This window comes from Saccostrea echinata, unplaced genomic scaffold, assembly GCF_033153115.1.
Source record: "Saccostrea echinata isolate AGI-Se365-2 ecotype Australia unplaced genomic scaffold, CSIRO_AGI_Sech_v1 ptg000001l, whole genome shotgun sequence".
In the NCBI taxonomy this organism is placed as follows: domain Eukaryota; kingdom Metazoa; phylum Mollusca; class Bivalvia; order Ostreida; family Ostreidae; genus Saccostrea; species Saccostrea echinata.
Genome location: NW_026889750.1, coordinates 41,137,539 through 41,164,943, shown reverse-complemented (window position 1 = coordinate 41,164,943; position 27,405 = coordinate 41,137,539). Strand labels below are relative to the sequence as shown.

Genomic DNA, 27,405 nt, shown 5'->3' with positions numbered 1-27,405 from the left:
AGGAAAATGGAGTTAATTATATGTGTTCAGAAATTATGCATAGATACTGATGCCAGTACTTTTTCACAAATTATCTTGCAAGTAAGACAACCATTTTCCAATTCTGCAAAAGTATTTTAGCTACAGAAGGTCACGAGAAATCTTATATTACTCCTGCATTAGTATATTTTGTAAATAATCCTTTCAAAAGAAAAATTAGGTAATGATAAACAAAGAAATTACAGTTATTAAATATTAATCTTACGGGTAAGATAAGGGCTAGTGGCCCAGTCCATTTATATCATAAAATAAGTTAATAACAACATGTTCATCTGTTTGTATCTGTCTTATTTAATAAGATTAACATTGTCTTTTTGGTAAAAATAAAGGCTGACATTAATGGTTCAAAATATTTTCTTTTTGAGGTTAAAGGTCATGTATGAAATTTTTATCTATTAATGTGGTTGCATCTTGTTTCAATTTTGATTAGTCATGATACTGTGAATACTGATATCACAGTTTATTTGAATTTATAACACAGATGCCTATGAAAATATTCATATTCATGTCACTGAAAATATATATTTTTTTTCTTTTAAGGAAAATAGTAGAAGACTGCCTGCATGAGAATAAAAGTTTTGGACTCTGGAAAGGAAGATGTGACAAAATATATATTTGGACAGTTGTTGATTTCCACAGAAACACATGTCCAGTAACAAGAAAGTGGAGCACAGTTTCATGTCAGTTCAAATCTTTAAATTCAAGGATGAACAATTGGTTCTTTATAAAACAAAATGACATGTTTGAAAAGGATTTTGGTGAAATGTACTCTGTCCTGGATACTTATTTATGTGTATGGGATTTGCAGGATAGACTATGAACAACAGATACTGTCACGAAATTTGATGTTTTTGATTATATGTTTGTATAAAAATGTTTGGTATAGTAATAAACAAAGTTTAATTCAATTTGTTGTTACTTAGTATATTAAGGAAGGAAAAGCTTATTTATCATATGCACAAGCTTTATTCAGAAGAATGGAAAACAGTAATTATTAACTTTTGTGGCTATTAAAGATGGTATTTAATTAAATTTAATATTTGTAATTATCAGATTTAATGTACCCCAAATACTGTGTTTATTGTTTGTAAATATTAACTTTACTTTTTTGTAAAGTCAAGAAAAAGTGGGACATTACATCATATTTAAGTGCATGTAAAGTTAATGTAAAGGTTACCTTTTCCAACTTTGACTTTTTTCAGAAAAGCCAATTAAAGGCATTGTAAATATTAAATTTACATCATCTTTACTTGTTTTGTAAAGCCAAATTTTCATGCAGTGGTATTGTTAGAGGAGTAAGTAACAACCCTGGTGCACGCGTTTCGGAGTTTATTTGCAAAATTTATTAATTAATAAGTATAGATATGTATGTCATGAAGTCTAATATGATTTATTTCATTTGATAGAACTGAATGTTTCAGAGATCTATGTGATACTTCGTTACCTGCAGAACTGTAGCGTCATGGTTTTATATTTTTGTCTTTGACCATAACGCTACATATTCCGTAATGCAAATATGGTGCAATTTACGGCGCATGATTTTCTGCGCACGGTTTGGGGATGTATTTGTCCACTTTCCAACATTGGTCGATCAACTACCTTTCATTCTCTAGTTCTAGAAATATTCTTTTACCAACCTGTATATTTTATCCACCTCCTAACCCTCTATAGTCATCTCTACAGACCAATAAAATCACTTGTTTTGAATTTTCTGCCAAACGAAGAAACGTTATTATTAATAACGAATTCAAAAATATTTTTGATAGGTCCTAAATGGGCTTCCGTATTGATCCATATATTCATCTGCAGAGTTTTGAAGCTAAACATGTATATATTACTAAATTACCCTGTCATTTCTTTTTCCTTTGCAGCAGCAGCTGAACAGCTAGTCTGGACAACAATTTCACTTGCACATCCTTTTTTTCTCTCTCTCCTTTAGAGTCGGGGGGGGGGGGTATTAAGTGTAGACAATAAATTCGACATCTTCCTTTCACCAATGCCACCATGTAAAATACCTGAATCAAACACAGTTTATATGAGCCATGTTTTTATGTCATGATTTCGTAATGCATTTGTATTCAAATAGTAGATGTTTGTAGATTAATTTATCAGTTGACATAAATTATGAGTGATTTAAAAAGTAATATAACTTTTCATTGTATTATTTACACGGATCATATCATAAAACAAAGCTTTAATAACTTTTACCTAAAGCTAACTTGGTGTTTACATCCCAAACTCTTTTTCCGCTTGAAGACTCATTGATCTCATGTCTTTTTCCTGTCGGTACAATGTTGATGCCATCACACAATGTACACCTTATATGTATAAAAGAGAGCGTAACCCATATAGCGTCTCTCATTCACAATATCTGTGATATTCAATGGAAAGACTCACGATTATTCCCTATATTGAGAAGGACATTGAAATACCCACGACGCATGAAGAGTTATGTCTAAATATACAAAAAGCTACGTAGATGAGTGTGTTTACGGCGGGTATTTCCAGCTAGATATAGCAAAACTTTACATTTTACGTTTATTTCATGCATAGTTTTTCCTAACGTAGGAACCGAATGGCGACTTTTTAGTGAACGTTAACCTTTTTATTTTATCTATTTTACATGTATGAGTCACTGTTGCCGTTTTGTACGAGAAAGGCTTGAACAATAAAAAGAACATGCAATGGCCAGTGCACCTTGCACAGCATTTTGAAAGATATACGGTGAATATTTTTTTAAATAAATAAAACTGTTCCCATAATCACACTGTTTATGCTACATCCAAGACATTCCATTTGTTTCAAATCAAATCTTGGCCACTGAATAACAGACCAAAAATAATCAAAATGAGTAAACTATGTGAAAAATAAATTATTTAAAAACAATATTTTCCAAGACATCGCCTTTCAACTAAATAATAGCATTATGTCATTAGTTTTAGGTCACAGTATCAAGGAAGACAATTTAAATCTGCATGCGTTTAAAATATTACTCATTAACTTCTTGACACTCTCTCTCTCACTCTCTTTCCCTCGCTCTCTTAAAGGTGCTTGGACACAGATTTGAAATTAATATTTTCTCAAATTTTCTGTATAATTTCATGACTTATATGTTGCTATAGCATTTCATACTAGAATATAATAAAAATGTTTCTTCATCTCGAAGTTATTAAAACTTCGAATTTCTGGACGCGTTGGATTGACACATCCTTGCGGTTTCAAATATTTTAATTTTATTCTTAATGCTTAAGAAAAGTGGCAATTTTGTTGTGTATTAATGAAAAATATTAAAACTATAACCCAGAAAATTCAGAGTAGAAATGTTCGAAAGCAAAACCCACTCACAGTATTGTAAGTCCGTGCTCAGTGGTGTGTGCAGAGTTTTGAACAATTGAACACACCCGGTGAATCGTAAACATTAACAATAACAGAGCTCGTGCACTGCTTACAAAAACAGTTTACGTTTCACGGGTGTGTTCAATTTGTTAAACTCTGTACACATCACATATCACGGACTGACAATACTTGTGAGTTGGTTTTGCTTTCGAACATTTCTACTCTGAATTTTCTGGATTATAGATGTAATATTTTTCATTAATACGTAACAAAATCGCTTCTTTTCTTAAATATTAAGGATGAAGTTAAAATTTGTGTAAGTGCAAAGATGTGTTAATCAAACGCGTCCCGGAATTCGTAGTTCCAATAATTTCCAGATAAAATAAGTTTTTAATTATACTTTCGAGTGAAATGCTATTGCAATATATAAGTCGTGATATTATACAGAAAATTTGAGAAAATATTAAGTTCAATCTGTGTCTAAGCACCTTTAAGATAGATATTTTATTGCACTTCCATATATGAAAAAAGTGAAGGAAAAAAAATGCAAAAATGACCCATTCCAGGATTCGAACCCATTCTCAGGTAAAATAATTCGTTAGGAGTCCACCAGCATAACTACTAGACCATTTCAGACACTCTTTAATTTTGCGGGGTTTTTTATGTACATATTTTGCATTTCGTATGTACAACGTATAATAATTTTTATTCAATTTTTGTGTTTTTCATAAATATGCCTCTTTGAAACAAAAATCGGAAATGGCAGTTTTGGAGAAAATTCCTGTCTCTTTGTGCATATATCAAATTCATTCCGTTTCAAGGAGGTAATTTATCAGAACAACGGGGATTCCCTATTTTAAAAAACAGAAAATCTTATATATTTTGATATGTAACTAATTTACACTTCATTTAATGGCAAATTGGAAGTCAATATGCAGCTTCTAAATATTATTCTACATTGTGCTGTATATATCTGAAAAAATTAACATCGTTTTCAGTAACTTAAATTTCTCCTTTTCATCTGCTACACATTTAGGGAAAATAACAAAAGAACTGCAACACCCTCTTTGGAATGACAGACAGAACAACCCTCTAACAGTTTATCAACTAAGAATCCCAGTTCGACTGTTCTTCTACCTTGCCTCCAACTAATCACTGTCGAACTGTCCTTGTTTTCACCTACATCTTCTTCACTGCTAAAAATGTGTCCGTCACGGAAAGCAGAAAAGTCATTTGACGAGGCACGGTCTGGTGTTTCAGGCACACGTCCTGCACTATCATTACCTGTTTCAACATCATTGCGCTTACCAGCATAACTGTGATCAATATTGATATGCTGACTGTCTCTCCCCTGGACACAGCGTTCAACAAAGTCATCGTTGCTTTTCTTTCTTGCTGTTGAAACGAATCTATTGAGGATGATCTCGCTCGCTTCATGTTTTAATAAGTAACATACTCTTTTCTGATTTTCACTGTTAAGAGAGTTCTAAAACGGGAGATCACTCATGAATAATTTTACTAGGGGCATATTACGCGAAATGATTGTTTTATAAGTGAAAAAATCCATGATTTAATCCTTTTTCTCCGGATAACCGTGACTTGCCAATGTCCTTACGTTTTTAGACCTTGTGCCCAATTCCAATGTATGAATTTATTGCAATAAAATATGTTCTAATCAAATCAACCGTGAAAAGCTATGCATGTATTTCACGAATTTTAAAAATTTAATTTCTTATCGTCTAACATTATTTTTTCATTGAAACGTTTTATTGCATAAGGCATATCTTACATTAACAAATAGCCATCCAGAAACGTTCATGTACAAGTTCATGAAATATAATTTTCAAATATTTTAAAAAGTCATTATGTTTCTTGGAAAATTTAAAATGACGGGTCAATTAAAAAGTTTTTGATAAGTATACACATGTAATTACTTTAAGAATAGTGTTACAAAAATTAATAAATATTGTTTATTCATTGTAAATAAAGCCACTTTTTCCATTTATAACAAATTTTCAATTTGTTATAACAAATTAGTAATTTGTTATAACAAATTAGTAGTTTGTTATAACAAATTATTAATTTTTTACAACAAATTAGTAATTTGTTATAACAAATTACTAATTTGTTATAACAAATTATTAATTTGTTATAACAAATTGATAATTTATTATAACAAATTGATAATTTGTTAAAACAAATTAATAATTTGTTTAAACAAATTAAAAAAAAAGATACCGCTGCGGCCCTAATACGCTTCCGTACAGCGGGCCCTGTCTATGTCCCGAAAAGTTCTATGACATCCCTGCGTTTCTTTATGTGATTTCAGAAATATCAGAATCGACTTAAGTATAGGGAATATAAAGTTTAAATATTAACATACCCAGTAGTGTGACGTCTTTAATTTTAACCATTTTTATTATACAATAATGATCGTCCCTGTAAATCACCACATTGAGCATGTGGTTCCTTTAACGACATGTATATAGTCTACTCATCTTCAACATTTTGTAATGATTGGCAGAGAATAATATACAAATGTTAAACTGAATGCACTGACAATCAGGTAGAGGAAATGATGGCAAACTTCGGGCTCAATTTACGTGCTCTGAACCGTGTGATTTCAGCTGTATGTAAGAGCACCGATTCATCGCTTCTGAATTCCTTTTAAATATATTATTTGCCTTTTAACAAAAACTTATAGAAATCGAGTCAGGAACTTTTCAATTACAATCGATCGAATATGATGAGCTATTACGCATTTATATATGTTTAAAACATTTTGATGATTTTATATTTGATCCTAAATTTCAACAACTAAAATGGCCGAGAAAATTAATTTTTTCAGGTGTAAACTTGTTTTGATAGTATTTTTCTGTGTTATACATATCATCAATGGTAAGTTCTTAATTCATTACAGAATCGGTAATCAAATTTTAGATAAGAAACGTTGTTTGCTTATATATTATGTCTTTATTAACAATGAAATTTGTCTTGCATTAATACTGGTACGTGCTAACGCAGTGTTCTTTAATCAGCATTCAAACTATGCCACATCAAAAAAAAAGGCATTAATAATTTCAATCAAATTATATGTAACGATCTGACTTAAAATAGTCAAATTCTTTTCTATTTTATTCACATGCATGCATATGAATGCTGATTAAAATGTTGGTGTATAAAAAAATGTTAATATTGTACTTGGAGAATAGTGAGCTGTTTTTATGCCAAAAAAAAAACAATAATCCTTCAAGACGTTTTCTGTCGAAAATATATAATTTTATGTTCTCTCCTTCTGTGTTAATGAGTCCTAATTGTAGGCGTTCAAAGTGTGAAAGTCAACCATAAACAATCTTATTTTTCAAAAGGTGTTGTAGTTATGTACCTTTTGACTTACCTAAATGAAAGTTCGTTTGATTTAGCAGAAAAAAATTGGAACTTACGTATATGCAAGGAAAATATACTATCTTTTGTAATAACAGGAACAACATGTGCTTCAGATAGTAATGTATGAAGGTGAAAGTCCTGTATGTCAAAGAGTCATTCTCGACAAAACATTTGTATACAGTGAATTAAATATGTCAATCTTTAAATAAAATGTTTGATCAGCTAGTGAACTATCGCCTTCTTATAGTATGTAATAAATAGAGGATATAAATAATAATAAATAAACCACAGTATTTCACTGTTAAAAATGTAATAAATACTGTAATTTTTATATGGGTGATAATAAATCGTAAGTGTAAAAACCGCTAGGTTAGAACATTACGTATCGACATTGAAGATTAGTATACATAACACGATTTATTACATTTTCAACAGTGAAATACTGTGATTTATTTATTGAATAAAAGTGATATTCTCTCACAGTGTGAAAGGATATCAAAGTAAGTAAAAATAATTTATGGCTTGTCATAAGATAGTGATAGTAACTATATATAAAAGCGTCTTGATAGAGACTGCCAATTTCTTCCTAAATATGCTGCAATAATCCATATTACGTTTTCAATCACACAATATGCTAAACTGCATGTATGATGTGTCAACCGCTCAACTATGGCGTCACTGTCTGCGGCACCGTGTTAAGAAAAGACAGGGGCAAAGGGAAAATCAAAGAAAATGTAATATTAAAACAGAAAAATCAATATTTTGTATTGGATTTGGAATTTATTTCACTCGTGAGACAGGATTTTTTAAAAATCTTTTCACTCGTGTTTCGCACTCGTGAAAATATATATAAAAAAATCCTGTCCCACTCGTGCAATAAATTCCATATCCAACTAAAAATACTGAATATCCTCTATTTATGTACAGTTTGTAATATGTATACATAGTATTCTGAGATTATAGCATGCAGTTTGTAAAATGGGTTTTTGAGTGAAACATCTCTCTCTCTCCCTCCATCCATACTATTTATTTTGAAATCTTTGTTTGAAGCATTAACAATCAGCAACTTACCAACAGCCGTAGACCTTCGTGAGGACACCTCGGCGGAGACCCTCCTCCACACCGTGTCTTACACCGGTGTGACCACGGGGGACACTGTGACCTGTAGTATGAACACGGTGACAAATTTCTTTATGAAAATTGTGACCGGCACAAGTAAGTGTAATAAAATAAAGTGTAGAATCAAAGCAATATGCGGAGAACATTTATACTATTATATAAGTATTAACTTTAATTAAATTGTTAGCGTATAGTTATATAATATCTATAGATCTACGAGTACTAGACATTTCTTTTCATTAAATACGGTACGTTTGATATTACATCGCAAAAATTGCATTTGAAATGCACCATCATTGTCTTTTTTCTTAATGGCATGTCCAGTGTTTACTAGTACTTAGATGCCAAAAGGGTACTTTTAGAAATTTGGCACTTCAGTTCAATAGCATTTCATTTTATCTTTCCCAGGTTAATGACATAAAGACAAGAGTAGCATTAAAGAAGTATATACATCTTTATCCATCCTCATGAGTTTCATCATAATGACGAAATTAAAGTGATTGGGAAAGGGGGGGGGGTTCCATATGAACAAGCAAAGGAGAAAGATAAAAGTTGTGGGGGTAAAAGATCGCTAAAGCTAAAAAGCAGTCTTACTAACTTTTATTCTGATTCTTTTCTTTTCAGCAAATTATGGTGTGTATGTCGTTGCAAACCCCGCGGGACTTGCCTACCCCAGTAGCTACACCATCTCGGTGACATGCACGGGGTCCCCCTCTAGTGCCACTGACACAAAGAATCTGGAAGTCCATATCACCCAAAATTCACCTCCCTCTATCACCAATGTTCCTGGTAAGGCTTCTTAAAATGAACATACTTATCTGCTTTTCATAATAATCAGATGTATATATCTACTTCTCATTTGCATTCAAAAGGAATCAGGTGAAGATAACGAACAGTGATCGATTTCATAAAACCTACGAACAATACAAATCCGTGAACAGGGCATAGAACACGGATCCATGGAAATTCCAGAGGTTGGATTAGGTGCAAAAGAGAAATCAGTTTAAAAAAAATGAAGTAAAAAAAATTAAACTTTATACTTTTTTTCTTTTATAAATGTCTCTGTTTCGTAGAAAAGCTTTATTTAGGAAAGAATCTCATACATTTTTACTGGATTTCATAAATATCTTTGGATAAAGGTTACAGTTGAATTTTTTCAATGGATCACCTTTAAAGAGTAAGAGGTGGAATATTTTGTAAATCCGGGAAAATAAAATTAGTGCAAAACTCAGATTAATCCTTTATATTTATGTCCATAATTCCAATGTTCCAAAATTTAAATCATTCGTAGTTTTAGTCTAATTTGGACTCGCTTTCAATGTACATTGGTCAAACCCTTTCTTTAGGGGGGAAGTCTGCTCTAAAATGAAAGTTTCGTATCTTCATCTGTAAATGTTTTAAAATAGATATTATTTAAAAAATAATTGGACTCGGAGCACCACTGCCCCCTTAGGGGGAGTGGGGTCTAAAAATGACACCTATAAAGTTATACTTAAATTTGTTAATTGGAATTATTTTTTCTTTACCAAGGTACACATTCTTCCTGTTGTCAACACAGGAAATCCTCATACATCGAACCTAATGATGTTTAAAAGCAATCTGATACAGAGTTGTATATACCAAATGTTCTAGTTAACCCTTATTCGGCTATAGGAATAGCTCATTTGGTTAACAAAGTGCTGCAAACACTTTTTTAAGGAGATTTTTTTTTTTTTAAATTCTGGTAAGAATCCCTCTGGATCTATAAAATACAATGACCTAGTTAAAATTCTATCTTTTTTATTATCATAACTTTTCGAGCAACACAGGAAGTAAAAAATCTGAAAAGCGGGTTTTTTGGATTATTTTGCTACACATGAATGGAAATGGGAATCAACTACATGAAATGAGAGAAAAAAAGTTTTTGCAGAGTTGTATAAATTGATGAAAAAAAAAGAATTTGAATATGTTTCGCTTTCAAATTTAGGAAAATGCAAAAACACTTTTCTTTGCTGCTTGACCTACAGATAAAGCATTAAAATCATTTCCTACAGATCAGGCCTGTCCATTTTTTGTCCAAGTGATCCTTTTTTTAAATTTAAATAAATTTTATTTGTATAGCTTGTAATCAACTGTATTTCCTTATGGAAATGAAAAAAAGGACGACCAGTATAGTTATGAATGATCAGGTATTGCACATCTTCTTGGTTTTATTACACTGAAAAAAAACCCATGTATATTAACATAAAAGTGTCTTAGGATCAAACATATGTTACCACAATGATACATTGATCCAAAGATCATCCACAGAATACATAGACGTATTTGTATATTTTCAATATCAAACAATTAATGCTTTGTAATGATTGAACTGTTACAAATGTTACCACAGTATTAGGGAAATAACCTTATCTGATCGATATTAAAGACACATGAATTGATTACTTCATGCATAATTACTTCCCGGTCTTTTATTTGTGTGTGTGTGTGTGTGTGTTTGTGTATGTGTGTAAACTATTTTCAGACAACTGAGAAATAAAAGAGGTCATGTTTTTGTAAAAAATGTTGAGAAATAATAAAAAAAGAAATGAATTAAAAGTATTCACCTTAAGATATTAATTTATTGTTCACTGAATATTACAGCGTCTATCAGTGTTGATAGTACAACCACCGGAAGTGGTGTTACCATATTTACCATTCAGGCTACAGACGCCGAGGGTGATCAATTGTATTTTGAAATCGTATGTGACCCCACTGGCTGTCCTTTCGAAGTATTTGCCTGTAAGTTTTACAGCAATAGCCAAAGAACAAAAGCAAAGAGATATATTTTTTAAGTGTAAGGGTTCGCATATAATTCATATTGCGAACTTTCACATCCACATGACAATTTAAGAACTGTGTGATTGTCATTTATGTTGAGTACCAGTTATTAAGAATATACTATACTTGCATTATTCATAAACTTATGATTGCTTTATCAACAGCGGGTGCCATTTTGACGACAGCCTCCCTGGAGGGAACACAGGTTGGCGGATATGACATCAATGTTTATGTCAACGATAGCAGGTCTAAGGTCGGACCAAAAGTTCTGTCGGTCGCCATCACGAGTAAGTCTTCTAAAATTGGACATTTATTACTATGTACAACCACAAGAAACATGATTTGTCTTAAAACTTTATTCATTGCCAGGTAATATTAGTTCTCCCTCGACCCTACTCCCAGCTATAAATGTACATGAAATATATTGCACTAAAGTCCATAAGATGCCAACACCAGTCCTAACTTTATTTGTGTCGTGTTTCTTCACTCAGGGTCAGAAGACTTGGTAATAAAACCATTGAGTGGTGTGCTCGTGTTCTTAGTTTCACCACCAGTAGCTAAATAAAATTTATTGTCACTTAATCCAGCATTAATATTTAGCGGTGTGGAACTATCTGCAGTAAATTGTGCTCGGTTACATAGTTTGTGACCATCATCCTGCATACAGAAGCAGTCCCCAAACTTTGCCGAACGGATTTCACAATGACTAGCACCATCTCGCCGGAAATCTTCAACAAAGGAGTACACTCCCTTAAGCAATTCGCCATTTGTGATCGTTTTCATTGTTGCCATATGAAACCAATCTGGTGAACAACTGTTTTTAATGTAGCAAGAATAAGCTGTCCAAAGTTCATCGAGGTTTTCGGCTTCCAATTTGAATTGTACAGGTTCGCCGACTACCCATTCGTAAGGCATCATGGTTTTACCACCCGTTCCTTCATTACCAAATCGAGAAACCTCAACTCCCTCTCCACTGTATATGACCTGTACTCTTTTATCCTCAGAAGGGTCGGTATTCGTCTCGCTGTCCCAGACAGAAAAGATCGCCATCTTCTTTCCATCATAGAGTTCCTGTATGCCGCTATATCCGCGACTGAATCCTATGACGCAGAAATAAGTCCCCTTTTGAGATTCAGTGACACAGACTTCATTACAAACACATTTTGCGTTCTGTGGTAAATCAAACCACAAGTGAACAGAGCGAGCTGCGGGATGCGACATGTAGGTGTACTTTATCTGAAGAAATAATATTTTTTATTATTTTTATTTTAATTTGACGAAAATGTATAGAATCAGAAAACTAGTATATAAAGTACAAGTAAAATTACCGTAGGCTTTTAAAACAATAGCACTAGATTTTACGAAAGTAATTAGGAAAATTTGTTATAAAATAAAATGAACAAATACTGTGTAGAGCCATTTAATTTGTTCGAGGATAACCCACGAAAGCTAAAGCAAGCTATAAATATTCGAGGAATGTGTCGTCAGTCCGTAAAATATTTACTGTTCGTTTTAAAAGAAATAACAAAAAGTTCATAGGTGCCGATAGTCCAACCCTAGGCTGTACCCCTTCGTTAGGGGAAATATATTTCGTATTTTCTGGATTTAGATTTCAAAGTTAGGTTTGTCATTTAAAATGCTTTACAAAGCAGTCCCGCTCAAAATAAAAGTCCAATAAGATATTTTCTTTTGTTTCACTCTGTATACGACGGGAACGGTTGTAGTTTACACAGTATAACTGTGATTTAAACGATTTGATTTATAGTGCACCACTTTACAGGTAGCGTACTAATTCACAAAACTAAACTGATGAAAATTATTTTAGGGATCCCAAAAGAATTATTTTACAGAACATTCAACATTACCTTGGTTGTTGATTCATGGCCGCTTCCGAATAAAGAGTACAGAGTTGAACGAAAGTACTGCACACGATGCGCAGATTAAGTTATAGCCAAAACTTTATTTATCCCTTTTAAACTAAGGTTTCAGCGTTGAAAGACTAAAATTATCTCTTAATTATTTACGTCAGATTTTTTTTTTTTTTTTTTTTTTTTTTTTTGTATTTTTCCGGAGAGAATGTTAAAAATTGTTTTATTTGCAAAAAAAATGTTTTATAGGGTTTTTAAATGCATAGTATGAATATGTAATAAAAATGTCAAGAAAAATCGGAAAAACTTTAAGTTTTTAATTTTAAAAATATTTAAGAAAATAATATAATACAAAGTATTTATGAATACTCTTTAAACTTACGGATATATCTTCAGGAAACAAGTAACAAGCAAGGAAGGATATGTAACTTAGACAAACATATTTTAAAAGAAGCAAAATTTTATGGAAATTAAATATTTTTAATTTTTAATCTACATCCGTTCCAGAGCTAAATGCGGGATTTTGAAAAAAGTATTTCTTCCTGCTACATGTATAAGCATGTAGGCTGTCAGTAGAAACTACAATATATATTAGAATTTTCTGTCGGTAGTGGTATAAATTCAATTCCCCACGCTCGCGTGGCATTTCATCTAGTTTTACAAAATCTGAATGATAAGAACTCTGAAATATTTAAAGCCTCGTTTACTTTTGTTGCCCTTCTTCTGTTGATATTAAGATTATATGACGTCAACGATCAGATTATTGAGATATGTTGTCTGGAATGGTTTTCGTTCATATTTTTTTTTTTAAATTCTTCATTGCATGTTATTCAATTATTTGAAATAATACATGAGCTTTATTACACATAATATTTGTTTTGTGTGTATGTTGTTTAACGTCCCTCTCGAGAATTTTTCACTCATATGGAGACGCCACCACTTGCCGGTAGAGAGCTGCAAATTTTGTCCTATACTTGGCACTTACGACCATTGAGCAGTGAGGGATCTTTTTCGTGCCAGCACCTACTGCAACATGGGACCTCGGTTTATACGGTCTCATCCGAAGGACCGGTCTCCACGTCCCACAGTGGGATTCCAACCCGCGACGTAAGGATCAACTCCTTACTTCGCGACTCTAGAGCAGACACTCTAACCACTGCGCCACGCGGGTGACCGTAATATGTAAAATGATGTTTAAAAACACATATAATCTTGACTTTGTGAATGATATTGCAAGAAAAAAGTTTTGTGACAAAAATTAAAAAAAAAAAAAATAGTCCAAATTTCCTCTGCACCACCATATATTTACTTTTGTTCTTGCATATTTTCTTCAGATAATAAAATCTTAGATTTTAAAACTGATATTGAGTTCACACTTTGTTTTCTTGTCTATTTCTACACTTTTCGATTTAACTTATCGTACTTCATAGCATTCCGTTTCTGTAATCTGAAACTCTGAGTAAACGTCATCCTTCAGTGATATCATTCAGCAGAACTTTTAAGCTAAGATTCTGACATAACCCTCAAAGGGATGGGACACTTCCTAGTTCTTTGGGTAGATATGCTCATATATATTTCAAATATTTCATACCCGAATTTTTCATATATTGACAAATGGCCTATTGATATGTCCTTTACAAGTATGACGATAAATTCCTAGTACATGACATATCTATCTATCTATCTATCTTTATACTGTATAGGGGGAAAATAACTCGCGGTGTTAATATTCGCTATATTCACGGTGTTAATAAATCCGTGAATTCAAGAAACAGTGAATAAGTTTTAAATATTAAACCTCAATGTTTTATTTGGAAATTTGAGAATATACTACGATTGGTATATATACATGTACGTACAATACATGGTCATTCAGTAATTATGAGTAGTACTTGTCAATTATCTTAATTATCACGCTTTACGTTAATTCAAATAAGCAACTAATAACCTGTGCTTATAGTTAAAAAGCTGTTTTAATAAATATATGTTTCATCAAACAAAACACTTGGGTCATGGGTTTTGATTACCCGTGCGTAACGTTACCACGTGTACTTGTTACCTGCATTAGCATTATGCGTATAAGTTTTAATGGAAATTTTGGATTAAAAAAATATCATTCGAATAACTATCGAACTTGCTGAAGATACGGAAGGATATTATTACGTCTACCCACATAAATACATTTATTAGCGTCCAGTTTTTTTCACTGCGATGTGTTATACATTCAGAAAGATGTGTACACATGACTCATCGTAATTTAAGCATATAGGAAAGTTATTTGACGTTTATAGTAAAAAAAATAATTATAATGGCACTTGTTTTGATTAATTATTAATTAATTAATTAACTACTAAATCTAATCATTTTATATAAACCTACCCTGTTGATCGTGAAGTGAATACATAACACTGATAAATATCGTTTGTAGCTATACCATGGAACACACATGGATAAAGACAAGGGAGGTAACTTTTATTATATACCGAATTCAACAAACCGCGATCGTGTCCGAGGAGAGAATAACGTGAAAATTACAACCCGTGAAATTAATCCCCTATACAGTATATATATATTTTTCAAAATTTTTGTAAAAGGTACTATATCGACGTAAGATTAAAGTATAATTAGCAGAGTGATAATTTAAGAGAATCCATGAAGTCTCACATATGTCGAACTACCAACAAAACTAGTTAAAGTTGTTTGTTCTTGAGCTTTTGGAGCAGATTTTTGTCTTGACCTCTATTTAAAAATCTGCATAATGTTTTAGTTCTTACAATAAATTTGAATTCTACAATGCTAATAAAACTATATTCTATCAAAACCCCATGATTAAATTCCTTACCGAAAGCATTAAGTGAGGAACTATATTTTGTGGCGGAAGATTTTATAGAAGAAAATTATCAGTTTTTCTCTTTCGAAGTATTTACAGTATTGTTATGTCTGTGTTCCTATTTTTACATGCAGCATGCACACAGAGTTATTTTGTGCAATGAAGTGTTTTATGCTGGTCCTAAATTATGTATTAAGTTAACTGTCATGGATTCTATCATCATATTTAACAAATATAGCTAATATATTGTGAAAGTCCTCGAAAAAAAAAAAAATAGCCCAATTTAACGAGGCCGAGTCTAAATTATTTCTACCTTACAGATTTTGATAAATTTTCTTGAATTAATTTTTACTATTATATTTATTGTTTTAAGATTAAAAATTCGAATGTTTACCGTCCCGATTTCTTAGGGGTCCATCTCAAACGTTGTCAAATTTTACTATTAGAGCCTACGGGAATTTGTTGGAAAAGCGCCAAATTATCACATTTTTTCCATATTTTTTGCATTTTTGCCCTACCTATAATTACATATTATTCATAATGGTCAAGAGAGTCAGACTGGTTGATTGTTTCTATCATGTAATTGACTGAATTGATTAAAACACATTGTCATAAAAATATTGGCATAGATTTATTTTTTTATTCGTAGTTACGAAATGCTGCTTCCTTCATACAACCTAAGAACTGATCTCAGTCGGTCTACCTTTCAGCATATGTCACATCATAGCCTTTCCCAGTATACCAAGCATATGTTCTATGGTAAATGACGATCTGCTGGCTCTTTGTCCCCTAAATACAATGTACAACAAAGCCATTACTACTTTTAGTTCTTGCTGTATAGATGATTCTACCCGTTGAAGGAAGTACACGTGCTTTTGTTTACTTCTGTATCATACGCTTTATTGGTTTTCACCGCTTAGAAAATTCTACACGGGAGATCACTCTCAATCACTTTTTCATAAGTCAAAAAACCCATTAATTAAACCTTTTTTTTGTCCGGAAAACCCTGACATGCCAATTTTAGTAATATCTGAAAATTAACATCACAGACCCACACTTTTAATTTTTTTTTCTGAATTTATAAGATAATTTTAACCATTCTGCTTAAATTCAGAAAAATGTCATTACTTTCAAATGATTTTATTGCTGTTAAATTTTTTATGCCAGAAAAATAACATTTTTTGAGTGCAGAAAAAGTCAAATAATTGAATAAGCGGAGTAATTTGAAACTTTTTTGTTGTCACAAATTCTAATGTGACTATTCAAGATGAAAAATAGACTGTGTTTGTTTCCATGATTTATTTGGATAAAAAATATTTGAGGAAAACATTTTAAAAAAAAGTTTCGAATCGGGAAACAAAATTCAAGCTCCTGTCTCTGTTTTATCATTCATGCATTTGTATTCTAAAGCAAACGGTGTCTTCAGTAGACTTGGATAAAATCAATAAAAAATGAGGAAAATTCGGTCTTTGTTGAATTCCTTATTAACTTTTCCAATCACCTTGTAAACTCTGAAAATGATTTTCCCCATTCAAAAATCTTCAAATTTGATCTTGAATTTTTTTATATTTTTGATGAAATCAAAGTGAACTCGATGGGATTGAGAAAATATCTTCAAGATATCGTAGGATTTTATGTTATACTGAGATGGGGTAATGATGTATAATACATTAAAGGGTGGCTTAGATTTCCAGGTTCTATGGTATTTGAGATGTCGATGTTCGAAGTAATGAATTTCAACATATATATTGCTGCACCACTTCCTTATGAATCCCTTTAGTCTATGTGTACGTATCTGTGTTACAGATGTAAATTCGCCTCCCACGATTACTAACAAACTGACGACTCCTGTATCCGTGTCGGAGAACGTTGCAGTGGGAACCACTGTACGACAATATACTACCACTGATGTTAATGGGGGAGTACTGACCTACTCTGCTACCTACAGCCCCGCCTCCGGAGGAACATACTTCACCATTGAGTCGTCAAGTAAGGCAATTTCAATGTTACTTCTACTTGGTTATGAAATGTGCCTTGCAGATGTATGTAACCAATTTGAAATATAAAGCACAGTGACTCAATGCCAAAATTATTTAAGATCGTAATTTAGGCTGTATCATTGTACATGTTCTCTATATTATGATATTATTTGTAAATATATATATCGTTTTATTCGTTTTCGCAATCAACATACTGTTAAGACTGTATGAGTAAAAAAGAATAATGACACTGTTTGTTTTTTGTTCTTCTTTACACGTCGCAGCATGCAAAAACGGATCTTACCTTGTTTACTGTTCTTTTAATATACAGGTGGAATTGTGAAGACTGCAAGTTCTATAAATTATGAGACCCTATCTGTAGCTGAGCGAACAGTTTTGATAACAGTCACTGTCAGAGATGCAGCCGCAGCCTCTGACACTACAACCCTCACCGTCAGTATTATAGACCAAAACGAGGCTCCCGCGTTTCCTAAAGATTCTTACACTCTCATAACGAACGAGGCTGGGGTAATGATGTAAAATTTTATTACTTTATTTAATGTCAATTTGAAATTGATGACTTGCTATGACGGATAAATACAGTAAGAGCTCTGATGAGTAAATTTCATTTTCTTTTTATATTGTCTAGGCAGGGGCCTCCATTGGTAATCCAAATTTTCAGGCTACTGATCCCGACGCTTCATCAACGTTAACATATAGCACAACATGTACCGACATAACAATAGACTCTGCCACAGGGGCTGCGAGCTTTACGTCTGCTTACGATATGGACGAAGCGGGAAAGTCTGGTACCATTACGTGTCCAGTCACGGTCAGTGACGGATCCTTGACGGATACCGCCACGCTTACCATCACCGTGAACAACATAAATGACAATACACCTTCGTTCGGCCAGTCTGCGTACACCTTTACAACCGCAAATACAGTGGCAGTGGGAACTAGATTAGGCTCTATAGCAGCCACAGACGGAGATCTAAGCACCTCTTTATTCGGTTCTTAGCATTTATTTCTCTGTGTTTAGAAACTTAACTTGTCAGTAATCTTTGATAATAGTTTTATGAGAGATATGATGTTAATAGAGCCTCGATTGCTGCAAGATAGCGTTTTTTTAAAGTGTACTAAAATGAAATGATTGTAAATTTCTGATTCCAGCTGAAAAATGAGGGTACACAAAATTGCCTGATAAAATTGATATACATGTTTTTGTGAAGTTTTACATATTTCTTAATTACAGGAACTATTACATACGAACTGAATCAACTGACTCTAGGCGGTGATTATTTTGGAGTTACTAGCACTGGGTCGTTATACGTCAAAGCAGCTATTACGTCACTCTCTTCCGGCTCAACTTACACCATAACTGCAACGGCACGAGACGGTGGCCTGTTGTCAGACACAGCTTCCATTACCATCATCATACCATCAACCACTACCACCACAACAACCACCACAGACAGGGCTCAGACGTTCTTTGAGGATCCACGGAATATCGCGTGGTTCACGGCGGCCATGATTGTTCTTGCTCTAACGATTGGGTTAATTACATACATGTGTATACGTTACGGATTCCAATTCAAGAAGTATCAGTATGTATGTAATGGAGACACATTTAAGAACAATATTTTTCATACTTAAGGGGGTCGACTGGGGTTTCCACTGCGAATATGTTGCATATAAGAGTTTCCTGAACAAAGTAAAGAGTTTCTCTATTGTAGTTTTTACACAATAAAATCCCATTCGACTCCTTTGAATGATTATAATGACCATAAAACTGGTGCATCGAAATTGGTACCGTATTATGACCCCTGGGTCCAGCCCTCTGCTGGTGGACTGTTAGTCGCCGAGGGTCTCTACAGCTCAGTTGCTAAGTACTTCGGCACTAGCTTGAAAATACGAATATATTTTTAATTGTTGTGGTAAAATTTAGAAATTTATTTCAAAATTAAGGATTATCTCCCTCATGCTTAGCTCTGATCCTTCGATGTATTTGGCTCCAGTCTTTGGCAGCTTTTCAGTTCTTCAAAGTCTTTTTTTTTTTTTTTAAATATTTTGGATTTCCAAAGTTTCGGCTTGAGCATCACTGAAGAGACATAATTTGTCGAAGTGCGCATCTGATGCATCAAAATTGGTACCGTATATGATTTACATACATTATAGTAAATACTTTATCTACACTCTAACCTACCTCCTATCTCGGATGGTAAAAGGCCTAGGTTGGCTGTACGCAGTCTAAGAAGTGATAAAACAAACATTTCTTACATGAAAACTTCAGTGTTTTTAAATGTACAACAGAGGTTCAGTTTAAGGAATCCTGGGACGTGGAAACCACAAAAAAGGGCCTTTAATAGTTTCATTCTGAATTTTCTCTGTTCTTTACAAGTCAGTCTATACAATTATATAATGTGATCGATTTTGTTTGTTTGTTTTATTGTTTGTTTGTTTTATTTAATGTCCCTCTCGAGAATTTTTTCACTCCTATGGAGACGCAACCACTTGCCGGTTTATGGCTGCAAATTTATATCTGTACTCGGCTCTTAGGGTCATTGATCATTGAGGGATCTTTTTCGTGCCAACATCTGAGACATGGGACCTCGGTTTTTATGGTCTCATCCGAAGGACCGGTCTCCACGTCTTGCAGTGGATTCGAACCCGCGACATAAGGATCGGCTCCTTACTTCGCGACTCCAGAGCAGACGCTCTAACCACTGCGCCACGCGGGCGTCATAATATGATCGAGGGTGTGACGTTTCTCTGTCTTTTAAAATTATCTTCCGAACTTACATCATTTATCATATTTCAGTTGGATTTCCATTTTGGAGTGAAAAGAGAAAAATATGATCGAGGGCGTGACGTTTCTCTGTCTTTTAAAATTATCTTCCGAACTTACATCATTTATCAAATTTCAGTTGGATTTCCATTTTGGAGTGAAAAGAGAAAAGGCCTCGATATATATTTTCTTGTAAATTTTTCTTATTTTCATCCTTCGAATTCGTACTAAGTCTTGATCGCCTATTTCAATTTCTGTTATTAGATTATTAATATCTGTTCGCAAGGAATTTATGATAGCCAGAAGATTATGTGTCAGTAATCATAGACAGTTATGCCAGGCCTAGGTTGTGAAGAGTCAAGACTGTGATAGTAAATTGAAAGCATCGAACACACGGCAGGGGATGTTCACTTCTCCACTGCACCTCATTCCACCTCTGATGTTAAGGGGGTCCGTGTTTGCTCTGCTCCTGATTTGGATAGTTTGAATGAAAAATTAAGCTTGAATGCTGTTTGTTATCTCGGTATTTAATTTGATCTAATCAGATCAACCCACCGGGGTCCCATAGGCTTCGGCCTCTCTGGGTCCCTTACTTAAGGGGCCAGCTCCTAGCATGGTGAAAGATAGGACAATTGCAGTTAGCATAATCGATTATAAATTAAAGAATAGACACGCGTCATTTTAAAGATCCACATTTCGAACATAACTCAGTTTTCCATTCAATCAGCAATTGCTAAATATTCTATTATGTGCTTCTTTTATTTTATGTTCACGGTCACTTGAGATTGTTATTGCTAGCGCTTTACTGGTATACGTGGAAGGGTATTCTGAGAAAAAGATACCTTGTGAGTTTTGCTTATCATCTGAATTGTTTGCTTTTGTTTGTTTGTTATTTAACGTCCCTCTCGAGAATTTTTTACTCATATGGAGACGCCATCTGATTACTTGATATCGCGATTACTTATCTTTATGGATCTCTTTTGCGGTGATGGTAGGAAACGTCTGTTAGCTGGGGGCAATGTGCTGTTACATACAACGCGAGATCGAGCATTGTGGATTTTTAAAGGACAAATATGAAAGAAGTCCTGGTGAAATATATTGCGGAACATTCGCTGAACTATGCTTATAAATTTAAGAGAATCCAGTCCCAAGTGTTACATTTTTATTGATACTTTTTCAGGAAGCCAACTCTTTTAATTAAATTCTACCATTTCTTTCTGATTATCGTTACTTTTGGAAGGTGATAAAAAAAACTCTAAACATTCCAAATGAAAGAAAAAGTGAGCAAGCTCACATACATGTACCCCACGCTCCCCCAAAACTCGACAGTGCAACATGTAATGAATGGCACAGTGCATATTAAATACACAGTATAATTCAAAAAGGGGCATTACTTGCAAAAAATCATTACATCAAAACTTCTTGCATAGAAGGACATTCAAATCTTTGTATGTTACAAATTTTAATGGGCTGAAGTTTCTAGATAAATAATGAAATCAAAATTTCTTGGTAATATACAAATCTGTACATTATGTCTGAAATACCTACAAAGTTTCAGGAAATTCAGTGCAGGAGGTAAGCTGACAAACTGTTATTTAAATTCCTCAGTGATTTCGATTTGTTAATGAGTGTAAGTCCATGTCCAACATATGACAATTTACACATTTAAGGAGGCTGGGGGTCAACAAATTAACCACAAATTAACCACCAGATTTAACTTAATTTTTTAGATATGATATCAGAAGCTGTCAACTATCATTTGGCAAAGAAAAATTTCAAAAATTTTAGTTTTAAAATTTGATCATTTTCTATATCTTCATATGGAGCTCTTCTTCTAAAGGAGATCAATATAGTCTAAAAATGGCCACAACCCCCCAGCCTCTTTAAATAATTGATGGAAACAAAATTATGAAGTAGTAATATGAATTTGTTTATATACTGTACTTATGAAATTATTTAAGGCAAAGCACCAATTTGGGGGGGAATTTCATTACAAAAGCTGATTCCAGTGGATTTCCTTATTACCTAGCTGGAATGTTTCTTCAATAATAGGCAAAACTCTTAAGGCAAAAATAATGGAATCGGAATTTGCTGGTAATATGCACATCTACACACTGTGTACTAAATATATGCAAAGTATGTCCAAATTCTGTGCAGCGGTTTATGAGGAGTTGCGCTGACAAAAAAACAGGACTGACGGACTGACACACTGACTGACTGACGGACGGGACAAAAACATTATACCCCCCCCCCCGTAACTTGTTGCGTGGGATATAATAAGACAACCTACTAATTAAAGTTCAACCCTTTGCAATACATTGTGCTTTCGGCATATTAATTGTTCGAATCATTCGATTGTCACTAGCATAAGTAATTCATGCCCCGGAAATCTCGCGATATTTAGAGTTTCCTCGACTTCGCCGCAAAAGAGCGGCATTAAGTTAGATAACTTTGAGATAATCGCGATACGAAGTATTTACATTATCTGAAGTTTCGTCATTAGTCGTCTCACTTGTAAAAGAAAGTACATTGCAGTAATTTAGGCTCTGTTATGCCAAAACTGCTAATTTAAGGTCATTTAAATGATTTCTAACATTGATATTAAAACCCCCATATGTACCTTCCCGGGCCTTTCCGACAAACCTCAAGTATGTTACGCTAACATCTATGAAATTCTCTTTTCACAAATATTATCAATGAATGCCGGGGGTATCTATGTAGAGTTTAGAGGTAAACCTCGTTGCATGCAACGTACGATATAACCTAAAATATACCACATAAGAAACAACTCTGTCTAGCCAGTGCTTTAATTGATGGGAAGGGACTCCATTTTGTAAGATAAAAATAACATCCAGTAACTCAAGTGAGCTTTTCTAATCGCCCTTTGTCTTTCGTCCTCCCGTCTGTAAACTTTTCACATTTTCAACTTCTTCTCAAGAACCACTGGGCCACATTTAACGAGACTTCGTACAAAGCATCCTTGGGTGAAGAAGAGTTTAAAATTAAAATGAAGGACCAAGTCACCTAACGAGAGGAGATAATCAAGAAAAGACAGAAATAGGGCGGGGTCATTAAAAAATCTTTGGAGCATTGTTTTTTTAAATTAATCAATAATTAATCGATTCATTAAAATTATTTCTGCTTTAAGCTCTACTGGTCAGAGACCAGAAGAGCTTATGCGATAATATGGTGTCTGTCTGTCTAGCTGTGTGTCCGTCCGTCTGTAAACAATTTTTCAAAAAGCTTTTATAGGTTTTTGATGAATGATGCTGCCATGGTTACTAAAATCGAAATTTCAGTAAAATTCTTTTAAAAGACTACTCCAGCTAGAGTTTTAGTCTTATTGCAATAAATCTTGCCACTAAAAGAACCAGTAGAGCTACAGTCTCGTCAGAGACTTCTGGCTATAATGGTTACAGCGTTAGCTCACCTATCTTTTTGAAATAAGCTTGCTGACGGTTCTAGAAACAAAAACGAAAAAAAGATTGATTGATTGTAGTTTAACCTCCCATTCGAGAATTTTTCACTCCTACAGACGTTACCATGTATACCGGTGAAGGCTTATACTCGGCACTCAGACTTATACTCGGCACTCAGGGCCATTAGGCAGTGAGAGTTCTTTATCGTGCCAACGCCTGTCGTGACACGTGACCTCAGTTTTTAAGGTCTCATTCGAAAGACCCGTAACTTTCACCTCTAGTGCAGGACGCTTGGAGAAGGAACAGTCACTACCTGTGTTTACGTCTTAGGTTTGACGCGGCGCGGCAAACGAGAATCGAACCCCGGCCTACCGACCACAAAGCGAACGCCCTACCACTAGGCTACCGTGACCGATACGGAAAAATGAGAACATTTGATTAATATAGAACTGAAAAAAGCGGGTTAAGTTCAGAAGTTCACTAACTGTTAGGCCATTATTTACACACTGAATTGTCGAAGTATATTTCCGTTGTTTCCTGATCATGACAAGGAGCACATGGCGGGTGTGGCCGGTCGGCAGGGGATGCTCACTTCTCCATGGCACCTGATCCCACCTCTGATGTCTTAGAGGTCCGTGTTTGCTCTACTCCTATTTTGTAATGTTTCATGGACTTTTGAGCTCGAATACTGTTCGTTATCTCCACATATTTCATGCGAAGGGAGCGAAGCGACCAAGTCCTTTTTTAATCGCTAAAGCTTTAATTTGTTTAATATGATCTAATTATTGCTTAAAGAACAAGGTTCACTTATGGCCTTTTATGGCCCTGTGAATTCTGAAAATTAATAGTGCCCAGTTTTAGTTGAAAATACATTCAATTCTGCTCGGATCCTTGGTGATGGCATACCTATTAAAAATGACGTAATTTTCTCCCTACACTGTAGTTTATGCATTATGACGTCATGAATTGCGTCATTATCCTTCAAATCATCAAAATTTCTTTAAAAATTGCCAAAAATGTAAGCAGTTTTTCAATAATTTGCGTAGACCCCAACCTCTGATCTAAAACGTTTAATTGTATAATGAAAGTATTGTTTTAAAAGATAATAAACCATGTATTTTTTTTTCTTCGCGGGTGGGCTCATAGTTTTGTTCTTTGTTGAAGGTGCTCAAATACACCATTTTTCTTCAAAATTTAATAACATTGCAATTTTAAAAAGTCTGTCTTTCAATACATGGACTCTTGGAGGAAACTTTTTTTTAATAGGAAGTGAAAGCACTAAGTCTCTACTTAATATTGATGTTTGAAATAGGACTTTCGGACTTGGTCGGGAGTAGGGACAGGGCCATTTTATAACTTAAGTAAACCGTGCCCTTTGTATACTGTTGAGACAAGTCGTCTATTTCCATGAATCTATATATCGAAGTGAATTGTTTGCCTCTCACGGCGTCTTTATAACCTCGACAAAAGTGTGTAATTAAGTTTTCTTAAACTTTGCCAATTATTGAAATTTCATTTAAATTTCTTTCTCTTCGACAACGATGTGAAACATTTGCAAATGGAAAATAAATCATTAACTTTTAGACCGCTATGGAAACTTCTATCTAAAAATGAATAAAGAAACATTTAATTTTTCCAGGCTTAAAAAATCTATTAGAAGTAGAATCTAGGATATATCTGAAAATATTCTTATTCTTAAAGGGAATATAAATATTGCAATGCAAATATATATAATATAATAATGCAAATATTGTTGTTGTTTTTTTTTTTAGGAAAACCTACCGATCTCGGCGAGTGGACCAAGACAGGGAAAGATTGGAAGGTATAACCAACCAACCAGATATCTATTATGTAAACTGTAAAAGAAAAAAAAATCCTCCTCTCTCTCTCCTTTCTTTTCATTGAATTTTGATAATTATAACACTTTAATGATTTTTTTTTTCTAAAGCAAACCGTTAATGATAGTAAGTGATATAATTGTTGTGATGCATACATTTGTTGACAGAATATATTGAAGGGAATTGGAGGCCTTGGAAGGTGTGGGACAAACGATGACCTCACTATTTATTGAACCCTACCTTGGTAAAAAAATTTGATACTGACATACAGATAACAAATACGAAATAAATTAACTAAATATTTCCTTTGTAATTATTATTTTTTCTTTCTTTTTCAGATTATTGAGGGAAAATACATTTTTCCTATTACTTTTTTTTAATCTGCAGCAAGAACTATGAAAACTATAATAGTACGCCAGTCTATTGTTCGTGTTACTTTAATAAAGTATTTGTTATCAGACGTTAAATTTATTTTGAATATATTTACATAATGGATTTATCTGATTACTTTTTGATTGAAAATTTTAAATATGATTTCGAAAATGGCATAACACGAACGTGCATTAACTGCAATGACATGGGCTTCCCCAAGTTACTGACATTTTCGAAGAGCAACAACCGATGCATTTAATATTTCAGTTCGCCCAAGGTTTGTGGTTGGATATGATTTTTATCCCAATATTATGTGTTTTCTATCTCCGAGCCTTGGAGAGGGGCTGAAAACGCAACGAATTTTATAAAAATTGTATCTAACCACAAACCATTAAAGATTCTTTTTATCATGTTTTACATAGCTAGAGCATGTCATGTTTTGCAGTATTTTTATACACTGTAGATGAATTCACTTTATTCTGTATCACTTTCACACAAAAACCATTGTGACATCACAATAATTGATATGGAAACGATATGATATGTCCGATATCAACTTCTTTTCCACTTTTGATTAAACTGTTGAATTGTATAACTTTAATGTGCTCTTAACACGTAAGTGACAAGAATTATAGTGTAAAATATGTTATATAAAATTCCTGATTATTTAATGAAAGGTTATTGATTTTGAAGGTGAAAAAATAAATCTCAATGATAAAGTTTGATTTGATATTTCATCTAACATTAAAGTATATTTTATGTAAAATCTCCACGATACGCAAAAATCTCACAAAGATTGAAATTATTTGCCTATGAAATATATTGTAGCATAGTGTGTAGACACATGCACTATAAATGGCATAATAGAACATTTTCTCATAACACAATTTTTCACAAACCATGAAAATACATACGATTCATGTTTTTGTGTATGTAAGTCAAATAAATAAAATTCATTATGTAATGTTTTATCTATACTACTATATTAAAACAAGAAAACATTGATGTAACCATCAATTGTCGCCCGGGAAATAAATAAAGTAAACAATGGAAATGAGTCTTGATCATCAAACCGCTTCGATATTTGTGAAAAACGCATGCGTCTAAATGATGGAGACAATAGTAGAGACTATTTTGAAAACTTATAGTCGGATGAAAATCGAACAAAAACGATATCCTTTTAAACTTTATCAATTCCTCAAGTAAATGTTGGCTGCACAAAATATAATTTTAAACCAGACACATGCATCACCTATTTTCAAAAATGTCTTTCACTTTAAGATTATAAAACAGGAACTGTGTAAAGTACGTTTTTACGTTTTTATGCGATAAGTAAAATTCGATGTTCTAAAAAAAGGGACCTGTCGTTTTTTCGATAGTAAATGATAAGCAACTTTATATATTAAATATGAAAAACATATATATTTTTACAGATTCACTTTATGGAAGTAAAATTATTGTGTATCTCGTAATTTATAAAGGGAAAGAACATTCTGATTAACAATCTTTTTAATGTTTAGAAAACCTTTAATTCTGAATAACTTCTCCCACCTCAATCCCCATATACCAACACTTAAACTTATATGTATAGAGCAGCCCGGTCCTCCGGGCTGCAATAATAGACTCGAATT

General features: G+C 33.4%; 2 protein-coding genes across 2 annotated transcripts; one reads left to right on the top strand and one right to left on the bottom strand.

Annotated features, from left to right (window-relative positions):
* Positions 1 to 6,041: 6,041 nt before the first annotated feature.
* LOC133191761 (protocadherin Fat 4-like) lies at positions 6,042 to 25,818 on the top strand. The gene is made up of 12 exons (XM_061327500.1): positions 6,042 to 6,273; positions 7,813 to 7,977; positions 8,506 to 8,670; positions 10,504 to 10,641; positions 10,845 to 10,967; positions 17,185 to 17,367; positions 17,689 to 17,885; positions 18,007 to 18,370; positions 18,613 to 18,964; positions 25,337 to 25,386; positions 25,570 to 25,646; positions 25,741 to 25,818. The coding sequence occupies exons 1-11, from the start codon at positions 6,198 to 6,200 to the stop codon at positions 25,617 to 25,619; spliced, it is 1,863 nt and encodes a 620-aa protein (XP_061183484.1). The 5' UTR covers positions 6,042 to 6,197; the 3' UTR covers positions 25,620 to 25,646; positions 25,741 to 25,818.
* On the bottom strand, positions 11,022 to 12,588 carry LOC133191772 (uncharacterized). Its single transcript, XM_061327512.1, has 2 exons — positions 12,546 to 12,588; positions 11,022 to 11,916 (listed from the first exon to the last, which is right to left on the bottom strand). The coding sequence occupies exon 2, from the start codon at positions 11,899 to 11,901 to the stop codon at positions 11,164 to 11,166; it is 738 nt and encodes a 245-aa protein (XP_061183496.1). The 5' UTR covers positions 11,902 to 11,916; positions 12,546 to 12,588; the 3' UTR covers positions 11,022 to 11,163.
* Positions 25,819 to 27,405: the final 1,587 nt, after the last annotated feature.

Coding starts and splice junctions, on each gene's coding strand:
- LOC133191761 (XM_061327500.1), top strand. CDS start 6,198: ATGGCCGAGAAAATTAATTTTTTCAGGTGTAAACTTGTTTTGATAGTA. Junction 10,642..10,844: donor TCCTTTCGAAGTATTTGCCT/GTAAGTTTTACA, acceptor CTTTATCAACAG/CGGGTGCCATTTTGACGACA. Junction 17,886..18,006: donor TCATAACGAACGAGGCTGGG/GTAATGATGTAA, acceptor TATATTGTCTAG/GCAGGGGCCTCCATTGGTAA.
- LOC133191772 (XM_061327512.1), bottom strand. CDS start 11,901: ATGTCGCATCCCGCAGCTCGCTCTGTTCACTTGTGGTTTGATTTACCA.